General features: G+C 41.6%; 1 protein-coding gene across 1 annotated transcript; it reads right to left on the bottom strand.

The window, feature by feature from the left end:
• Positions 1-447: 447 nt before the first annotated feature.
• LOC128401053 (butyrophilin subfamily 3 member A2-like) lies at positions 448-19675 on the bottom strand. Its single transcript, XM_053363941.1, has 13 exons — positions 19519-19675; positions 17453-17549; positions 15854-16207; positions 14748-15032; positions 14217-14315; positions 13436-13462; positions 9592-9618; positions 9014-9040; positions 7285-7311; positions 4017-4043; positions 2104-2124; positions 1901-1927; positions 448-1230 (listed from the first exon to the last, which is right to left on the bottom strand). The coding sequence occupies exons 2-13, from the start codon at positions 17517-17519 to the stop codon at positions 638-640; spliced, it is 1581 nt and encodes a 526-aa protein (XP_053219916.1). The 5' UTR covers positions 17520-17549; positions 19519-19675; the 3' UTR covers positions 448-637.
• Positions 19676-20258: the final 583 nt, after the last annotated feature.

The raw sequence follows: 20258 nt of genomic DNA, 5'->3' as shown, positions 1-20258 counted from the left end.
TGGACCTCTGCACTGAGTTGATGTGTGTGGTGTACAAGCATGTTTGTTCAGACATACATCTCATAACACTCTTTTTACCTTCTGCTCAGTTCTGAAGACATCATCCCCTTCTCTTCTTCAGACCATTGCATACCCCTACTTAAATCTTTAACCAAATTTCCATGTCTCCCATTCCCTCTTTTCCCTCCCATTTTCATATTCACTCTCTTTTTCCTTTCACTCTCTTCCTTACTTTTCTCAACTCTTCCTTAAACACAGATCGCCCCATTTCAGTCTCTACTCTGCCGCCTGCTTTGCACGGGAACTCTACTACATAAAGGCTTTCACTTGAATCAAAGTGTCGGGGTGGGGTGTGAGGATCCTACTATTAGCATTCAACTCCCAACAAACTCTGTTTTTAGTATTTATTTTTTTAAAATTTACAAATATGACAAAGGCTCATATGGTGGTTGAGTTGGTGCTGTAAATGTACATCCATAGCAGTGGTTTATAAAAACAAATAAAATAAAAAGAAATTGCAAAAGCAAAGCAAAATATCCATCAGTTCAATCATGCTAGTACTGTTTCCATTATTCTACCCTCCTTGTGAAGCCTGGGCATTTCATGCCAACAGTTCTTCCCTGAGAACTCTTCTTTTCTATAAGTGTTTTTTTACAAAGTTTGAAACGCTTTTCTTTAATGACTTTGGACCACTGTTTTCTGAAACATTGCTTTTCTCTGATGGCTTTGGACCACTGTTTTCTGAAGCACTGCCATAAGCTACAAATGGGTACAATTTTTCACTGGATTTAATGGGGATAGAATCTATAAGGAAATAGGCACCTCTGCAGTTATAAAATGAGATTTCCCATTTTTCTTGATCCAGTAGCAAACCAATCACTGAATAAGACACATTTTGGTTCTTTTCAATCTCTATCTCACATGGACTGGAAAAGAGTTTTCCTTGGCTGCTTTTGAGAGCCCAGCAGCCTTCCTGAAAGGACTTAACAACCTTTTCCTCTCGGAATTTGTCCCTTTTAGCCTTATTCAGCACCCCCAGCTCCCAGTCCAGCCTCTCTCCCACCTCCACCTCCCAGTAGTGTTTCCCAGCAGCATAACCTTCTTTCCCCACAAAAATCTGAGTTCCCATAGCAGTTTCTTCTTTCTCTGGGGGGAGAGTTTGAAGGCTGGCTCTTTCTTTATCCTTGCTGATTTCTGGATGTTTATAATATGAATCCAAAGTGACAGCAACTATAAGGGAAGCAATCACAGGGAGAAAGGAAACCATGTTTAGTTCAGGAGCAGTAGATGTTTCAATCTGCTGTAGAAAACACATCTTATTTCATAGCTGACCAATTATAGTTACTGCACAACTTGGATACAGAAACTTCATTTGTTTGTCTATATAGAAATGCCAGCACACTTGTGTAGGAACTCAGTACAATAAGAAGACATGGCTGTAGAGGTGTCGTCACCACCCCTTCCCCTGTTTCAGAATGTTTTTAAAAAGTTTTGTTTTTAATTTTACATTGTATATCTGTTTTCTGCCCTGGGCTCTTTTGAGATTAATTAATAATACACATGAGAAAGAGCTCAAGTGCTGACTTCTCTATACAGACAGCCACATGCAAAGTACAGTCCTAAAGAAATCTGATGGCTCAGATCCTCTCTGGTCTATGTGCATGTCAGCTCTGCACTTTCATACAACTAGAGCAAGGATAGGACAGTTTTAGCCTTCCCGATGTTGAATTCTGATTGCCTCAGAATTCATTAAAACTATAAAAGCACAAATTGAATTAATCCATTGCTACTGTGAAGTTTTCATATGAAAAAGGACCACAAGTGAAAAGTCACTGAGTGATGACATTTGAGTCATGTATGCACATCCATGCATTAAGCCTAATCACGACAGTTTCCTTACCTGCGTATTGCTGAGCTCTTCTAACCGCTACAAGCAGAAGAGAAAATTGATCAGTCATAGAGAACAGAGAAACATCTATGAAACAAGTGAACAACCCAGAATTTTTCAGAATTGAATAAAGTGATTTAGACCCAATTAACATACTAGAAAACAATACTTCAGTACAGAACAATCATTGCCTCATCAAAAGCCATCTGCCTTACCCAGCTCATTGGAGAGTTGACCTGAAGTGAAATAATATTCCAATTAGTGATATCATTGTCAAAATATATGGGGTTGTGCATCATGACAAACTTAGTCCACATTCTCAACTTATATTTATAGCATTATTATTCCATGAATACCCCTAAAGCATCCTAGAAACTGCAGTTAAGGATGCTGAGAGCTGTTAGGAGACGCCTTATAGAGCTACAATTCCCATGGTGGTTTAACCATCAATCCTCTGGAAAGTGCAGCTCTGTGAGGGGAATAATAATAATAATAATAATAATAATAATAATAATAATAATAATAATTTTAGTATTTATACCCTGCCCATCTGGCTGAGTTTCACCAGCCACTCTGGGAGGCTCCCAACTGAATGTTAAAAACAATACAGCATTAAACATTAAAAACTTTCCTAAACAGGGCTGCCTTCAGATGTCTTTTAAAAATAGGATAGCTGCTTATTTCCTTGACATCTGGTGGGAGGGCATTCCACAGGGCGGGCCCCACTACTGAGAAGGCCCTCTGTCTGGTTCCCTCTAACCTCACTTCTTGCAATAATAATAATAATAATAATAATAATAATAATAATAATAATAAATTTTATTTATATCCCGCCCTCCCCAGCCGAAGCCGGGCTCAGGGCGGCTAACAACAATAAAACAATACAAAAGTACAACACAAACAACACTCTAAAATCATTCATTATAAAATTAATTAAATTCAAGCCACTGGCCACCATTGGGCCAGAGCTCCGCGAAGATTGCCGAGGGAGTGAGTCAGGCTGTGCCCTGGCCAAAGGCCTGGCGGAACAGCTCTGTCTTGCAGGCCCTGTGGAAAGATGTCAAGTCCCGCAGGGCCCTAGTCTCTTGTGACAGAGTGTTCCACCAGGTCGGAGCCACAGCCGAAAAAGCCCTGGCTCTAGTTGAGGCCAGCCTAACTTCTCTGTGGCCTGGGACCTTCAAGATGTTTTTATTTGAAGACCGTAAGTTTCTCTGTGGGGCATACCAGGAGAGGTGGTCCCGTAGGTACGAGGGTCCTAGGCCGTATAGGGCTTTAAAGGTTAAAACCAGCACCTTAAACCTGATCCTGTACTCCACCGGGAGCCAGTGCAGTTGATATAGCACCGGATGAATGTGATCTCGCAGCGAAGACCCCGTAAGGAGTCTCGCTGCAGCATTTTGCACCCGCTGGAGTTTCTGGGTCAGTCTTAAGGGCAGCCCCACGTAGAGCGAGTTACAATAATCCAGTCTGGAGGTGACCGTCGCATGGATCACAGTGGCTAGGTCAGGGCGAGAAAGGTAAGGAGCCAACTGCTTAGCTTGGCGGAGAGGGAACCGCCAGAAGGCCCTCAGCGCTGGACCTCAGTGTCCGGGCTGAACGATGGGGGTGGAGACGCTCCTTCAGGTATACAGGACTGAGGCCATTTAGGGCTTTAAAGGAATAGTGGTTGTGTGTGTTTCCTCACCACTTCCAGCACCCTTAACAAATAGCAGTTCCAAGATGCTTTGGGGAAAGCCATTACTGATAAAGTGGTATAATATTGCTTTAAATGTATGGTGCAGATGTGATCTTGGTCTCACTTAGGTCCTATTGAAATTAAAGTAATAATTTAGTCATGGTGACCTATTTGTCCCATTGATTTAAAGGTGGACTAAGTGCAAGTAACTTAATCTGGATCCAACCTAAGAAAAATATATTGCAGGGTAAACTCATAATACTATTATATATTTGGAATTCTATATAGTACTAACTATACATGAAATAAATGTTAGCAAAAAATAATTCTGATCCAAATTGCAAAATACAGTACTTTCTCCTACCAAAATGGATGTCACCGTCCTACTCCTTCCCTATTGTAATTCAATCCCTAAACCCTGCCTCCAAATCCATACATCACATTTTGTCTCACCAATACGTTCTTCCAATTCACGAACACCTATAAAAGAATGACTTGAATTAGAACAATGAAGAGTTAAGAAAATAAACGAGAAGAAGTGAATTACTAAGATGTGAGGCCAAGCTACACAACTGAAAATCAATATAGGTCATACGTTGCTTTCAGTGTATGCAAGATGCAAAACCCACAGTGCTGCTCCCCGTGACCCCCCATGACCCCTTGTTCCTTGCCACTGCCAGGCATCCACCCCTTGTGCTCACCACTAGCAAGCTGTTCATCTCCTCCTGCCCCACTGCAGCCATGTCCCTCCTATGTATATCATGAAAACTGTTATTATCACATATAAACTTTTATGATAATGAGTTATTTCACTGCCCCAAGAACAATGAATGATTTATCAGCACAACATCCAGTAAAGTTATTTATTTAGCAGTCAATAGGTGAGCCTGTTCCCCATCCTCTTTATTCTACTAGGTACATGGATTTGTTTATTTCATTTTCTATTTTTTAAATTATTTTTATTACTTAAATTTATTATTTTTATTTTCTATTTTGAAAATAATTTTTATTAATTATTAATTTTTATTTAATAATAATAATAATAATAATAATAATAATAATAAAAAATAATTTATTTATATCCCGCCCTCCCCAGCTGAAGCCGGGCTCAGGGCGGCTAACAACACTAAAATAGTGCAACATTATAAAAACATTCTAAAAATTAATTAAAATCAAAATTGATGGCAACCATACTAAAGTTCTGTAAAGATTGCCAGAGGAGGGAGTCAGGCTGCGCTCTGACCAAAGGCCTGGTGGAACAGCTCTGTCTTGCAGGCCCTGCGGAAAGATGTCAAGTCCTGCAGGGCCCTTGTCTCTTGTGACAGAGCGTTCCACCAGGTTGGAGCCGCAGCCGAAAAAGCCCTGGCTCTAGTTGAGGCCAGCCTAACCTCTCTGTGGCCTGGGACCTTCAATATGTTTTTATTTGAAGACCGTAAGTTCCTCTGTGGGGCATACCAGGAGAGGCGGTCCCGTAGGTACGAGGGTCCTAGACCATATAGGGCTTTGAAGGTTAAAACCAGCACCTTAAACCTGATCCTGTACTCCACCGGGAGCCAGCGCAGCTGGTATAGCACCAGGTGAATGTGATCTCGCAGCGAAGACCCCGTAAGGAGTCTCGCCGCGGCATTCTGCACCCGCTGGAGTTTCTGGGTCAGTCTCAAGGGCAGCCCCACGTAGAGCGAGTTACAATAATCCAGTCTGGAGGTGACCATCACGTGGATCAGAGTGGCTAGGTCAGGGCGAGAGTGGTAAGGAGCCAACTGCTTAGCTTGGCAGAGATGGAAAAATGCCGCCTTCGTTATAGCTGCAATCTGCGCCTCCATGGAAAGGGAGGTGTCGAAGATTACACCCAAACTCTTAACGGACGGTGCTGGCACTAATTGCACCCCCGCAAGAGATGGGAGTTGCCCCCCCAATCCCATATCGTCCCGTCCCAGCCACAGGACCTCTGTCTTTGAAGGATTTAGCTTCAACCGGCTCCCACGTAACCATCCAGCCACAGCTTCCAAACATCTGGTCAGTGTGTCTGGGGCCGAGTCAGGATGGCCATCCATCAACAGATAGAGTTGGGTGTCATCAGCATACTGATGGCAGCCCAGCCCAAAACTCCGGACAAGCTGGGCGAGGGGACGCATAAAGATGTTAAAAAGCATTGGGGAGAGTATCGCACCCTGAGGCACTCCACACACCAAGGAGTGGCACGACGACAGTTACCCCCCAAGCGACACCCTCTGTCCCCGACCAGAGAGAAACAAGCGCAGCCATTGAAGGACTGTGCCCTGGATCCCCACGTCGGAAAGGCGGTGGTCCAGGAGTTCGTGCTCGACCATGTCGAAGGCTGCTGACAGGTCTAGAAGAATCAGCAGCCCCGACCTGCCTCGATCCAGCTGCCTGCGGAGATAATCTGTTAGGGCGACCAGAGCCGTCTCGGTCCCATGACCAGCGCGGAAGCTGGACTGGAATGGATCCAGAGCCGATGTTTCATCCAGAAACCTACCAAGGTGTTCAGCAACCGCTCTCTCAATCACCTTACCCAGGAATGGAAGATTTGAAACCGGGCGGTAATTGGATAGATCTAAGGGATCTAATGATGTTTTCTTTAAGAGCGGGCGCACCACTGCCTCCTTTAGTTCCCCTGGGAATGTCCCGGTGCCAAGGGACAAATTGATGATATCCCCCAGGGGGGCCCGAACCTCGTCTGGACACGCTCTAATCAGCCAAGACGGGTACGGGTCGAGAGGACAAGTGGTGGGCTTTCCAGCTCGGAGGAGTCTGTCCACATCGGCTGGGGATATCCGGTCAAAGTGGTCCAATACTGGACCCGAGGACAGTCGAAAGGCCTCCAGTTCCTTTATTGTATCCAAATTGGCAGGGAGGTCATGGCGGAGCAACAGGACCTTCTCCGCAAAAAAGCTCGCAAATGCCTCACAGCTGTGTGTCAAATTGTTATTTAAATTTGGCTGTCCTTCAAGGGACGTTAAAGACCGAATTATACTAAATAATTGCGCCGGGCGAGAGCTAGCGGATGCAATGGAGGCCGAGAAGTAGGACTTCTTAGCGGCCTTCACTGCCATCTCGTAGGTTTTCATAAAAACCCTATAAGATGTTCTTGAAGCTCTGTCACGGACACCCCGCCATACTCGCTCTAGCCGTCTGAGGTCCCGCTTCATTTTTCGGAGCTCCTCGGTAAACCAGGGAAGCTGGTTTCTGCGGGGTCACAGAGGGCGCTTAGGCGCGATCTCATTGATGGCTGCCAGGAGCTGGGTATTCCAGCCCTCAACAAGCTCAGTCAATGAGTCGCCAGGGGGAGAAAGGTCCCGCAAGGCTTGACGGAATCTATCAGGGTCCATCAGCCTCTGCGGGCGAGCCCAAATCGGCTCGCCACCTAAGCAGGGTGGGGGTGGAACGTCAATCCTGGCTTTCAGAGCCAGGTTTAAAGATTTTCTTGGGTTATAAAAGTAGGTACATTGTTTCTATTTTCAGCTCGTAGACCCATTTTGAAATGTATATCCAACCCTTCCTCCCAAATGCCTATCTGGAGATTGGGAAGAGAGAGAAAACCCCAAGGACTCTTTCAGCGCCAACCCAAGTCTGCTGCTGGCCTTTGGTTGTGTATCAAGGAGCTGGTAAGAATGGCTCACATAAGTGCAGGAAAGAAGCTTGCAGTTTATCAAAGACTACAGGCACTTTGTGGCTAGTTATTCACTCAAAGGATACTCACTTGCTTGTCCTGTGCGTTTCTCAGTTTCTACAACAATAAATGAAAAAGAGTAAATCTTAGCACACATTTACCCAGCTTTTCATTCAGTTCCTGGGATACTTGGTTCAATTTGAGGAGAACACTAGCCTGAAGCAGCCCATCCTCCATTAATCATAATTTCATAGCCTCTGTCCTCCTTCTGCAATTGTGCAGGTTACTTTCCTATGAATACCTGTATGATGTGTGCTATTTTCATAATAAAATCACTGCTCTCAAAACCAGACAGGGAAGCAAATTCCTTTTAATTTGGTTTGTGCCCAGCACAAAACAACCCTGCACCTATTTGTCCATAATTTGGAAGATTTCTTTCCCAGAAATACTTCTCTCATACAGTACAGTGGTACCTCGGGTTAAGTACTTAATTCATTCCGGAGGTCCGTTCTTAACCTGAAACTGTTCTTAACCTGAAGACCACTTTAGCTAATGGGGTCTCCTGCTCCCGCCGCACCGCCGGGGCACGATTTCTGTTCTCATCCTGAAGCAAAGTTCTTAACCCGAGGTACTATTTCTGGGTTAGCGGAGTTTGTAACCTGAAGCGTATGTAACCTGAAGCGTATGTAACCCGAGGTACCACTGTATATGCTGTTTTCATATATGACAACAAGGCAATTTATGTGGCTTCTTGTTAGCTACCTCAAACGGAAAGTCTACTCCTGCAGAACCTTTGCAGCAGGTATTCTTTTTAATTTTGGAAGGATTCATCCCCACTGAATGGGGGAAAAAAGCCATGCCTGACAATTTCATCCAATTCTTCCAAAAATAAAGGTTAAAGACCAAAAGGGGAAATAAGCAAAGTAGAAGTTTTACACCAAGCACAGAGGACAAAAAACAAAATCAAAATCAAAACAAGATCTTGGACATCTTTGCCCATAATTTGGCAAGTGTTATTCACTCTGGAAGCACTGGCTGTACTCCATTGGCTGTGCTCCAAAACACATGTTGTGGATCTGCCCAGAGGCTCACATGGGAGAGAGAGGAAAGTGATGACCACTTCAGCTCACCAGCCAAGCTCAGGAGAGCTGTAGCCATGGGCAGAGGGGGGAGGCAGTGGGGAGAGGGATTGGGCTGCAATCCTGCTAGGGTGGAAACGGCTCTTCCTGACTTAGCTTCTACATGAGAGAGTTCTATCTAACAGTGGATCTGAAAAAAGCAGGAGGCAGAAGATGGCTTTTGGCAGATCTGCTGTGAAAATTACTGGAGCCAGTCAATGCTTCAGTTGTGACCATACATAGGCAGTGGCAGGGCTTGCCCACGGTGTTTTACCGCTTGAATTCCTGGTACATTATAAGTCACACGTTAAAATCAGAAGAATACATATATTATTCTTCCTATTTTTATCCCCCCCAACATATAAACATGATTACATATCTCCTTCTCCTTGGCTTCCTCTTCTCTAACTAATGGATCTAGTTCATCCTTTCCTTTCTTGATATATCTGGAAGACCCTTAAAAGCCTAACTCCAAATTGTCAGCATTATGGAATGCTTCCAGTTTGAAATGCCTCTTGCACTTGTCAATTTGAACATGGTTCCAGGAATAAAACTTCATAGCAATATGAAATGCCTAGACAGGAGATGAATCGATGAACCTATACTGCAGAAAATTGGGCTTTTGAAATCTTGCAAGGATAGAAGAAATCCTGCCTATATATAAAAGGGAGCTTGAGAAAAGGGAAACAATCTCATCTTACCTATTGCTTTGGTTACATGATTTCGGTCTGAAAAGACAGATAGCAAAATGTTAGTCATACACACCCTATACATACATGTAAGTATGATTAATCAAGAATTTACTTCCACCAATATAGCTAAAGGGGTATCTTATGTGGGGAGAGTCCCTTCTACTACTCTGCCTGTTAGTTACTATTGCCAACACAACTACTATTATTAATACAAGATATGGTATATAAAGCATTACCTTGACAAGGTATCTTGAGGATGTGACAGGATTATTCCTTCCTTGCTCAACCCAACCTCTGCTTTGAATAGCTTCAGTCACCTGGGCTACTGTATGACCATCCAGTCATATAGCTATTCCAGCTCATTAAGTTTTGCCAGGTAATAAGATCTTTTTTTAAAAAATATTCTGTTGTTTACTCATTTATTGTGGTTAAAATTTTGCTATTTTTCTCCTGCTCCTCTTTACTGGGCTTTTTAAAAAGTGTTACTGTTAGTCACCCTGAAGACAATACTGCTAGTATATGCTAAAAATATAAACAATTATGGAACAGTGCTATAGAGGAAGTGAATCTCTCTTAGAGGCATTTACCATCTTGTGCTTCATTCTTCTGTTTTTCTGCAGAAAACAAGATGCATTGCAACATTATTCATTTATTTACTGAACATTATATGCTGCACTGTATCTGTTTAGAAAGATTCGTACACCACAATCATAAAGCTTTTAAAGTGATGCACACACTGAAACTATTGGTAAAACTCAGCTAAACTCAGTTAAAACCCACAAGACTGATTAAAAAGTATACAAAAGATAAATATCACTGAAATAGAGCATAGATAACTACGTAAATATATATCTAGGGAGACTTGCTGAAATAAAGAAGTTTGTGGCACCGGTAAAAGTGCAAGTTCTGTGGACTGAAACATTCAACTTGGCATGTAAAGTGGTTCCAAATCATTAATGGCTTTACATACTAATAGCAATACCTTTATTTATTTATTTATTTATTTATTTATTTATTTATAATAATATTTATTGAAGTTTGACAAATACAGAAAAAAACAACAACAAGCAATAAAAATAAAAAGGAAAAATACAATAAACAAGAAAAAGACAAAAACATTTTGAAACATTTTAAAAACAAAAACATTTCAGAAAAAAGAAAAAGAGAAAAAAGAAAAAAGAAAAAACCCCTATTTTCTTTACCTTATCTTTCATTTACTTGTTTCCTTGACTTCCTCACACCTCCATTTTTGTATTCTAGTTCTATTAGTTGTTTCAGCAAATTCTTTCCATCTTTCTCAATTTTTATTAAATAATTTATCTTAACAGTCTACCTTATTTAGTTAACTCAGCAGATCCTTACCATCTTTTACCATATTTTGTTATTCAATTTACCTTAATTTATTTAGCCTTATCTTGCCATATAATACCTTAACACTTAAAACTTAATGCTTATTTACATAACTCCTTATATCATTTCTACTAAAGCCAAATAATTTCATTCCAACATTTTCCCTAGCATTCATTAATTTTACACTAATTCCCAAAATAGAAAATTCCCTTTATAAACATTCATCCAATTTTCATCCAACGTCCCTTCTTCCTGGTTTCGGGTTAAGTCAGTCCTTACTGTCCATACCATCTAGTCCATCAACCTGGTAGTCTTACGTCCGAGGCTCTTAAGTCTCTTCCATGCCCCTTCTGCAAATCTTCTTGTTGTTGTTTGTATTTGCACTTTCCCTTGTCTTCTGCTGGTCTCTTCCTTAATTTCTTTCCTTTCTCATTGAGGAGTAGGTCTCTGGGGGGTTCCAACACAAAATTATCTCCACCTCCCCTCATCAGACCATCCCACTCCCCCCAGCCCCACTCCCCACAACCATCAACATAGTCCAAAAAATATTTTACAACATGTTTCAAAGTCCCTCCGGTGTCAAGGGCCTCCTCAGCTCCCAACTCCCCCTGGCGTACTCCTGATTCAGTCTTCGAAAGCAATGGTTTGTACTCCTGCAGGGCCTCAGATCCCTCTATTTGAATTACTTGGATTAAATCTTCTTCCATTGTCGTCTGCTCTTGCACTTGTCTAGCCAAAGTAGGTTCCTGGAAAGAGCCCTGGGTGATTTCTGTATCAGTGTTCCCTGTTAGATCCCCCTTACAGACCACAACAGTCACCAAGTCCCTCTTCTCATGCATCATGTCAACCATTTCATTCATTATGTCAATCTTCTTGTGCATCTGCTCCAACAGAACACTTGTCCTGCAGAGGGCACTCACCAGTACTTCCTCCCAACACATTTTCGTTGAAGGCCAGAGGACTTTCCCACGCTCTTAATCTGACAGCTGTAAAGTCCCTCAGTGGACTGGCACAACAATATAACAAGCTCCCTCTAGAGGAGACAGATTCTATTTGTATCCATTTTTTGTAGCAAGTCCAGCCAAGAAAAGTTACTTTCATTTTTCAAATGTTCAAGTGCTTTCAAATACTTTGTTTCTCTAAGATGCAAAAGGCAACATTGGATTCAATTCGTTTCTCTTCTTCTACTATCTGTCATAAAGTTCCATTCAGGGTCAACGAACGTCTCAAACAATTTCTGTCTCTGACACCCCGTTCCCAGGTCAGAGACGGTGGAAAACGTATCTTTCTTTACACCCTCTCCAGGCTTAAACAGTCAAAATTCACCCCCCCTTGCTCTCACTTCCAGGGAGGTTTTAATAGTTATAAATGATAGGAATATCGAACTTTATAAAAGACTTTCCAGGCTATTAGCTTGAAAGGTTTTTGCTTCAGTCTGTTTACAAGAAGCGGAAGGTTGACTGTTTTAGACCTTCCCGCTTCGATGCCAAATTAAGGTATTTTTTAATCCAATTTTCCGTTTCTACTCACGGGTACTTATTTTAGAGTCCAATTGTCCACAGGAAAAAGTCAGCGCTCTCCGGCAATGGCTATGCGGCTTCACTCCACAAAAGTAGCGATTGATCCAAAACACCGCGCTGCTCACCCCACGTCGCTACGAAGCCCCAAAAAAGGGGTTTCCTTACGAGTAGGGGAGGCGCTCCTGGTGTCAGCCGGATCCCAAGTCCCCAGGCTTCATCCGCCTGGGGTTTTTGAAGGGTCTCCGCCTTCGCCGCGGCGGCAAGACCCAGTTTCTGCGGAGCGGGTTCCTCCCGGTCAGAGGAACTCCGCCATTGCCGATGGCGCTAACCCGGAAGTCCACTCTAATAGCAATACCTTTAACTTAGCTTAGTATCAAAGTTGCAGCCAGTGCAGCCAGTATTGCAGCATTCTGCACTGACTGCAGTTTCCAGATCAACCACAAGAGAAGTCCTGTATAGAATGAATTACTAGGGTCTTGGCATTTCCAATGACTGATCTCTTGTGGTCAACCTATCACAGTTCAGGAATGATTCTAGCTGTGGCGCCTGCCCAAGGTGACAAAAGGCACTCCTAGCCACCAACGTCACCAGGGATTCAAGTGGCAATATTTAAGGTAGGCATCATCTCCAGAAATGGTAAGCATGCATTTAATGCTTCTCTCCAAAACAACCAGAAATAAATTGTAGCCATTGTGGATTTCCCCACTTCTTGGTTACATTTAACAAATCATAATCAAAGTAGACTCACTATAATCAGTGATCTTATTTCAATTGATCCTACAGATCTCAGCAGGAAGATGATGTCTGAGCATGACTTCATCTACCAGACCCTCCAAGTGTCCCTGTTTTCCAGGGACGCCCCTGATTTAGAGAAGTCGTCCCAGTTTCTGATTTGATCTCAGAGTGTCTCACTTTTCCTTAGGTTGTCCCTATTTTCATTGGAGAAATGTTAGAGGGTTTGGAGTTATTTGACTCCCAAGCTGTCTGAAAGCAATCCTGTATAGTTTTTTGTTTGTTTTTTTAAAAAAGTTTAATTTTTTATTGTGTTTTTATGTATGTTGGAAGCTGCTCAGAGTGGCTGGGGCAACCCAGCCAGATATGTGGGGTATAAATAGTAAAATTATCATTATGGAATGGGACATCCCTATTTTCATCAGAGAAATGTTGGAGGGTATGATTTTAATTGTCCATCACTTAGAGACATCTTTGATACTCAAAATGTATCTTGATTGCCCTTCATCAGAAGATCAGATAGCAAAAGTGTGAATATAACTAATTTACAGGAAATTTGAATACAATTTTAAATCAACAAATAATCATTCAAAAAGGCAAATGAAACCCCAGAAAAGCTAAATAACAGAATAATCCATGGTTAGTCATAGTTGAATAATAGGGCTTGATGCTCTGTAGAGGTGGAATTAGTTTTCATCCAAGGAAAGGAAAATAGACGTGCCAGGGAATTTGATTATAATTCTTTATACCTCTCCCAATAACATTGTAGCGAACTCCCCATCCCTTACATAAATGATATGTATACAATATGTCATTATCAATTACTCACCACATTGAGATAGCTTCTGATAACTCTCTGAAATAAATATAGCAAATTATAGAAATCAGACAATTTATTTATCTGACAGTCCTTATTTCTCCTAATACACACATTTTTGAAGGCTATTTCTTTTAATATGATGCATTATTTTCACCAATACAGTGGTACCTCGGTTACAAACACTTCAGGTTACAAACACTTCAGGTTACAAACTCCGCTAACCTGGAAGTAGTACCTTGGGTTGAGAACTTTGCCCCAGAATGAGAACGGAAATCGTGCAGTGGCAGCAGGAGGCCCCATTAGCGAAAGTGCACCTCAGGTTAAGAACGGTTTTGGGTTAAGAACGGACCTCTGGAACGAATTAAGTTCATAACCCAAGGTACCACTGTATATGCATTTTTTGTGTACATTTCCCCCTAATATATTTCAGGTTGAAAAAATGAATCACAAAATTCAATAAATTTGCATTTTGGTTCGCATCCTGGTTTGCTGAGTCCAAAGTAGGTAGAACCACAGTAAAATGTAAACTGCACTAAATTTGCCAACTATCTGTTGGGGAAGTGACTCTGATTGCCTGAAGCAGCTTTTAAACTATGCTCATTTTAAGGCAGTTTAAGGAGCAATTACTGGCTGTAGTAAATACGTATTGATTTAACTGGTATGTATTTCTTCTCTGTATCTAAGAACACACCACTCATTTTTATAAACATGGGTACAAAACAACAGAAATTTCTGTAACAGTTCACATCTACAGTTTAATGAGATTATGAAAATGAGATTAAATACTTACGTCTGACTTTGTACCCAGCACCGACAAGAAGGCAGATGAAAATCAACAGAATGATTAGGAAGGCTGCTAGCCAAGGGGAAGTGGCAGGGTAAAGGGCATCTGAAACACATATTAAAATCTCAGTTACAGCAAAACTAACCCAACCGGTTTCAAGTTGCAAAACTAATTAACCAGAGTCTGACTTTGCCACTCACCTTCATTGCCCCAAATTCTCCTGAACTTCCCATTTTGGGAGGGATTGAGCTGAAGTTGTGGCAATAGGGGTGCTTCAGGTGTGACCTGCCTGCCTCTCTGGTGAATAGTGGATATGGGAACCAGAAGACACTTTAGCCATTACCCCAGATGATAACTGATGAAATGCTGCTGAGCAGAACTACAGTTCTGGATAATCCGTTCAAACAAAGAGCCTTGTGTACTTCAAGGCATTAAAATTGAATTAATTTCCCAACCCTCTCTTCCTATATAATACTTGTACTGAAAACACAGTGAAAGCATTTAACCTCTTGGCGCTTTTGCTTCACCCCTACTCACCAGAAATCAGGATTCTTGATTCAATCTCCATCCCTAGCAGTTCGTTGATGATTTTGCAAGAGACTTCATGGTCAACTCCTGATTCTATTGTAATGGAACTGGAAACACTGAAGTTCCCTGCCTTGGTCTCTGTGTTTGTAGTGTCTGACTGTTTACTTCGGACTTTCCCTTCACTGTCCAGCCAGAAAGCCTTGGGCTTTGGGTACCAACCGTTGGAGCTGCAGGTGAGGCCAATCCCCCAGCCTTTATAATCCACCAAGGCAATGGTGGGCTCTGTTCCTTTTGCTGCACAAAAAGAACACCACATATTAATTTTCCATCATTCCAAATATAATAGAACCTATCTAGAGTTTCTGCACTCTGACCAAACACCAGGAATGATACTTTATTACAGTCAGTTCTTACAGTACACATTTTGTGCCAAGCTACCTTTCAAAATTCTGTTTTTTGTATTGTATTGTATTGTATTGTTGAGCTACAGGACGATTGGTCATGTGAGTAGTGCTCATGGCTGCGAAGAGATGGAGAAGTCTGAATGAATGAGTTACTGACCTGAGTTCTACAGTTTTAGGTTTGACAACTTGTATTTCTGAAAATGTATGCTTAATATGGCCCACAGCACCTGGCGATGTCCCTGCCTTCTCAGACTTGCTCAAGAAGAACATCCAGGAGTTAGGTGTAGGTGGTGGAGGCAGCAAGGCTTGGCTGCTGCTGCTATTCTTCATGTGCTCCTCTCTCTTCTGCAGCCATGCATCTTGTGCCAAGTGTCCATGCATACTCTTAACCCCATCCTCTGCTAGAACCCAGCCCACTTCCTTTTCTTCCTCTGCTTTCTCTCCCATCACAGAGCCCTGGAGAAAGAGGTTAATTGGCAGACACCACCCCTCCATATGCAAAATATAGCAATAGGCTTCTTTGGAGTTGAAGCTTGCAAGCTGGATTCAGAGTTTTCTAAAAACATGGTATTCCCCCAAAGGTGCTCTTGCCTACCTGGAGATTCAAGTCCTCTTTCTGCACCCTGGAGTGGGGCAGGCAAACCTAGAGACTCCAGGTCAGCCCCAGAGGTTTGGCAACCCTAATAATAAGAATAATAAGAATAAACTCACCTGCCAAAACCAATTCAACCACCACTTCATTATACCAGTCTTCAAGGAATATCATACAGGTGTAGTTTCCTTGGTCAGGCAGATGGGTTTTCTTCAGAATCAGAGACATGTTTCCTTTATTAAGATCAGTACGGGAAAGCTCAGCTCGATCTCGGTATCTGTTATCCTGTGTTTCTTGCCTGTTTTGACCATAGTAGGATTTCACATCAATTTTTTCTGAGGATTTATCCAAGATCCACTGGACCTGGATGTTGGTGCTTTCTGGTACCCTTGACGTTAGTTGACATGGCAGGAGCACTTCTTTTCCAAGGAAACCAACTATAGGTTTTTGGGGTGGAATGATTTTATATTGACCTTTGGGGAATAAAAAAAATCAAAAGTTCACCTTAAACTGACCACTGCTGGCAGTGATTGCTCCATGGAATTCTTTTTGGAGGCTGGAAGGATATGGCACCCATCACCAACAGCTAGGACCATGGTAGTCCCTACTGCTAAGCATATCCAATTGCTTGCCCCGATTGTGCAACTGCTACTCTAAATATGAAATGCTCTCTATCTTCATATCCTAAAAATAGGGTGATGAAATAAAAGATCCAGCATGGCTTTCTCAAAAACAAGTCATGCCAAGTCTCATTTCTTTTTTTGATAGAGTTACAAGCTTGGTGGATCAGGGGAATGTAGTGTACCTTGATTTTAGCCAAGCCTTCAACAATGATAATCTTGTGAGGAAGCTGATAATGTGTGGGTTGGATGAGGTAACTGTTAGGTGGATTAGCAGCGTGTTGATGGACCAAACCCAAAGAGTGTTCTCTAATAATTCCTCATCGTCCTGGAAAAAAGTGACAAGTAGGATGCCATAGGGTTCAATCCTGGGTCTGTTGTTGTTTAATATCTTTAGAAATGACTTGGATGAAGAAATTGAGAGGATGCTTGTCCAATTTGCAGATGACACCAAACTGGGTGGGGTAGATAATGCCACTGAAGACAGAATTGGGATTCAAGTTGACCTAAGGTTACCAGATTTTTTTCAATAAATCTGGGGACACTTTTCAACATCCTACTAAATAGATGGATTTTGTCAGAGGACTGATTTGCAAATCTGGGGACTGTCTCTGGAAAACAGGGACGTCTGGTAATCTTAAATTGAACATAATGGATTGAAAAACTAGGCCCAAACTAACAAAATGAATTTCAATAGGGACAAATGTAAGATTCTGCACTTAGGCAGGAAGAATCAGCTGCACAAATATAAGAGGGGGACACCTGGCTTGCCAATAGCACATGTGAAAAGGATCTAGAGGTTATAGTGGATCACAATCTGAACATGAGTCAACATTGTCATGCAGTAGCAAAAAAAGCTATTCTAGGCTGCATCAACTGAAGTATAATGTTCTGATGAAGAAAAGCAATAATCCCACTCTATTCTGCAGAATACAGGTGAACTTTCAGACAGTAAGAGTTGCTAAACAGTGGAACGGATTCCCTTGGAAAGTGGTGGATTGTCCTTCATTAAACAACTCTTACTGTGTTTTGCACACAAGTATTACCTCAGAGGTGAACTGCTCGCTGCAGTAAACCTTACAAAAGTAGCTTGCTTACCTGCTACTAGCACATGGGAGATCTGAAGAAAAATCAAGATGCAAACAGTCATTGATGAGGAACACATGGATCAAAGATCTGAAGAATAGGACTATACCTGTACAATTGTTGAAAGGAAGAAATAAAATATAAAATTGCAAGATCCACTGGCCACCATTTATTAATTACTGTCAACAGTTCTGTCTACTTTATTTAAATAAATATAGGCATTTTTGTACATTAATCTTCATGTAATGTAATTTGGCTTTATTAAAACTTAATTTATGCTATATATACCAGGAATGGTATATATTATGCAAATCTGCATCCTCTTTCGCAAGTAGGTCAGAGGACCGTATTCAATACAGTGTTTTGTTTTGTTCTTCCTTGTAGCCAAGCTATTTTTGAAGTTTATTTTTCTATTATGATGTGTTTTTGTTCTTCTGATTATCTTGTTTTGAACTTATTTTACTAATATATTTATTGCATTTGTTACACACCACTTTTAAGTCAATGCACTTGAGGTCATTTACAATTTTAAAATACTGTAGTAGAACACAAATGTAGTGACAGAGACCTCTCAGGCTGACTGACAACTGATGGCATTTGCTCCTGGCCTCGGCTTCCTTGCCATCTCTCAGGGCAGATGGGACTTTAATACCCCAGAGAAGGTGAATGAGGGGCTGTCCCAGTAGTTTTCTCAGGCCACCTATCAGGAGCTGATTTGCCATGCTCCCTAGCCTGGGCATCCCAGTTTCTGATTTTCCTCAAGGAAGACAGTAGCCCTAGGGACACTGGGGGAGGGGCTGCCTCAATGATTCTGTCAGGTCAATTGGATAGTTTTGTCAGAAATCAATGATTTGGACTCTCTGGCCTGGGCTCACTTGCTTTTATGGGTTAATATGGATAGTGATTTTTTGGTCATGCATTTGATATGTATTGCTTTGAGCACAAATAAAGTGACAATGGTACTGGTAAGTCTTTCTTCACTTTCCTCTAGAGTTGGAAGCAGCTTGAAAAGGAGATTGCTACTTAAATAGTATACATTCACTCCAGTGTCCCCTTTTGTCTTTTCTTCTACTCCTTCTCCACAAATAGGTATATTTGTAATTTATTATTATATTAAATAAAACAAAGGGAATTATAGCTGTGCATTTCACCACGCCAGCAGAATGCATGTGTCAACTAAAGCTGTATTCTATAGGCACACTTATCTGAAAATGAGGCATGTATAGGATTTTAATTTTGTTTTTATATAATACATTTTATGTTCTTATCCTGTTTCAGTTTAGATCTGATAAAAGAAATGTATTGCATATATCGTAAAAAAAATGAATTCAAAAGCCATCTACTCTGTCTCTATTGTAAGTGGATGGATGATGCTTTCCCCCACATCTCTTCAGCATTTCAGGAAATCGAACGCCCTGCTCCAATATTGTTAAACCACAATACTAAATTTAAAGGGTCTAGAATTTGCTGGTTATGCATCTGTACTGAAATGAATGACTATGTGGGAGATCCATATTTAACAAAAGAGCTTGAAAAGCAGGACAAACCCTTCCAAGTTGAGAGATGGTCAATGACATCCCCAACTGAGAAGACCAGGAACATGGTGGGGAAAAGTCTGAGACGTCCCATGGCAGAGCTAACTCTGTGTGCCAAGGGATAAATATCACTTGCCAGTGTCAAATGGGAGTGGCAAAAAAGCAGCCATTTTATGTCCATTACAAATGAAAGAAGCAACCACCAGTATTCAGGCTTGTGTGGCTAGGAAGGATCTCTGCAGAAAGGAGCATGTTGCCTTCATTCTTCTTTCTTTCAAACACACACACACACACACACACACACACACATTTATATTTGTAAACTTACATTTTGCAAAGAAGCCCCTGAAATTTACTATCACAAGTATATTTGCAAACGTGGCTTGAAAGTTTCTACACGAGGGTAAACTAATCCTATATATATCCTGAATGGAAGCAAGCGAAAAGCCTCTCTCCTTTCACCTGACCACCAATTCATCATTAAACAAACACATTCCAATCACTAAAAGAATAAAATGTAATTCTGGAAATATTTTTTCTTACCTTCTTAGCAAACGGTGAGATTCGCTCGTCAGTTCCTGTACCTTGCTCCCGCTTCTGGCGGACCTTTGTTAAGGTAATTATTTACTTTCATTTTCCTGCTCTGCATAGATATAAGTAACTGCCAACAATTTGCTCTACAGTTAATGGCCCTGTGACAGTCAGCACCTGCCTCCAAAGGATAGAGGAGTGCCCTATGCAAACACTATGCTTGTCCCATGTAAACGCTATGCTCCACAGATACTTGTAGAGCTAATGCAGTGATGACAGGGCTTCATTTGAAAGGACGGTCCTATATGAATAGCCCTCTACCCCAAGTCTGGTTTAAAGATAACCTTAAGAAGGAAGAACAGAGACCTTAAGTACTGCAGCAACAATTAGCATCAGGACAACAGCCCGACAGTCACACAAGTCTCCTGGTCATAGAAATCCGTTCTTTGATGAGCTGTGTTGAATTTCTCTTTAAAATATAGCAATTGTTTCAAAATCTGCATCCACATGTAATGTAGAAATCAGAACACGCAAATTGATGCCCTCTTTTCCTGATTTGTTTTTACTACTAGCATTAAAGGAGATTCAGCAGCATATGCATGCACCCAACTCATTCATTCTAAATCACGATAGACCAGGCAATCTGAATTAATGCCGTGAATGTGCAGCTTAGCCCTGTTTATTGCCTTGCTTGCTACAAATCTACTTCTACCCTACTTCTACTTCCTGCAATTGTGCTGCTGTAGAGGCTC

The sequence above is a fragment of the Podarcis raffonei genome, chromosome 13 (assembly GCF_027172205.1).
Source record: "Podarcis raffonei isolate rPodRaf1 chromosome 13, rPodRaf1.pri, whole genome shotgun sequence".
Taxonomy (NCBI): domain Eukaryota; kingdom Metazoa; phylum Chordata; class Lepidosauria; order Squamata; family Lacertidae; genus Podarcis; species Podarcis raffonei.
This window is presented reverse-complemented; position numbering and strand designations above follow the sequence as displayed.

Bases quoted from the DNA above. Each gene is read 5' to 3' on its own strand.
- LOC128401053 (XM_053363941.1), bottom strand. From the start codon at position 17,519: ATGTGTTCCTCATCAATGACTGTTTGCATCTTGATTTTTCTTCAGATC. The intron at 14,316-14,747 runs GTGAGTAGGGGT...TATGTGTTTCAG, and splicing joins ATCAAGAATCCTGATTTCTG to ATGCCCTTTACCCTGCCACT. The intron at 9,619-13,435 runs GTGAGTAATTGA...TGTTTTCTGCAG, and splicing joins TCAGAAGCTATCTCAATGTG to AAAAACAGAAGAATGAAGCA.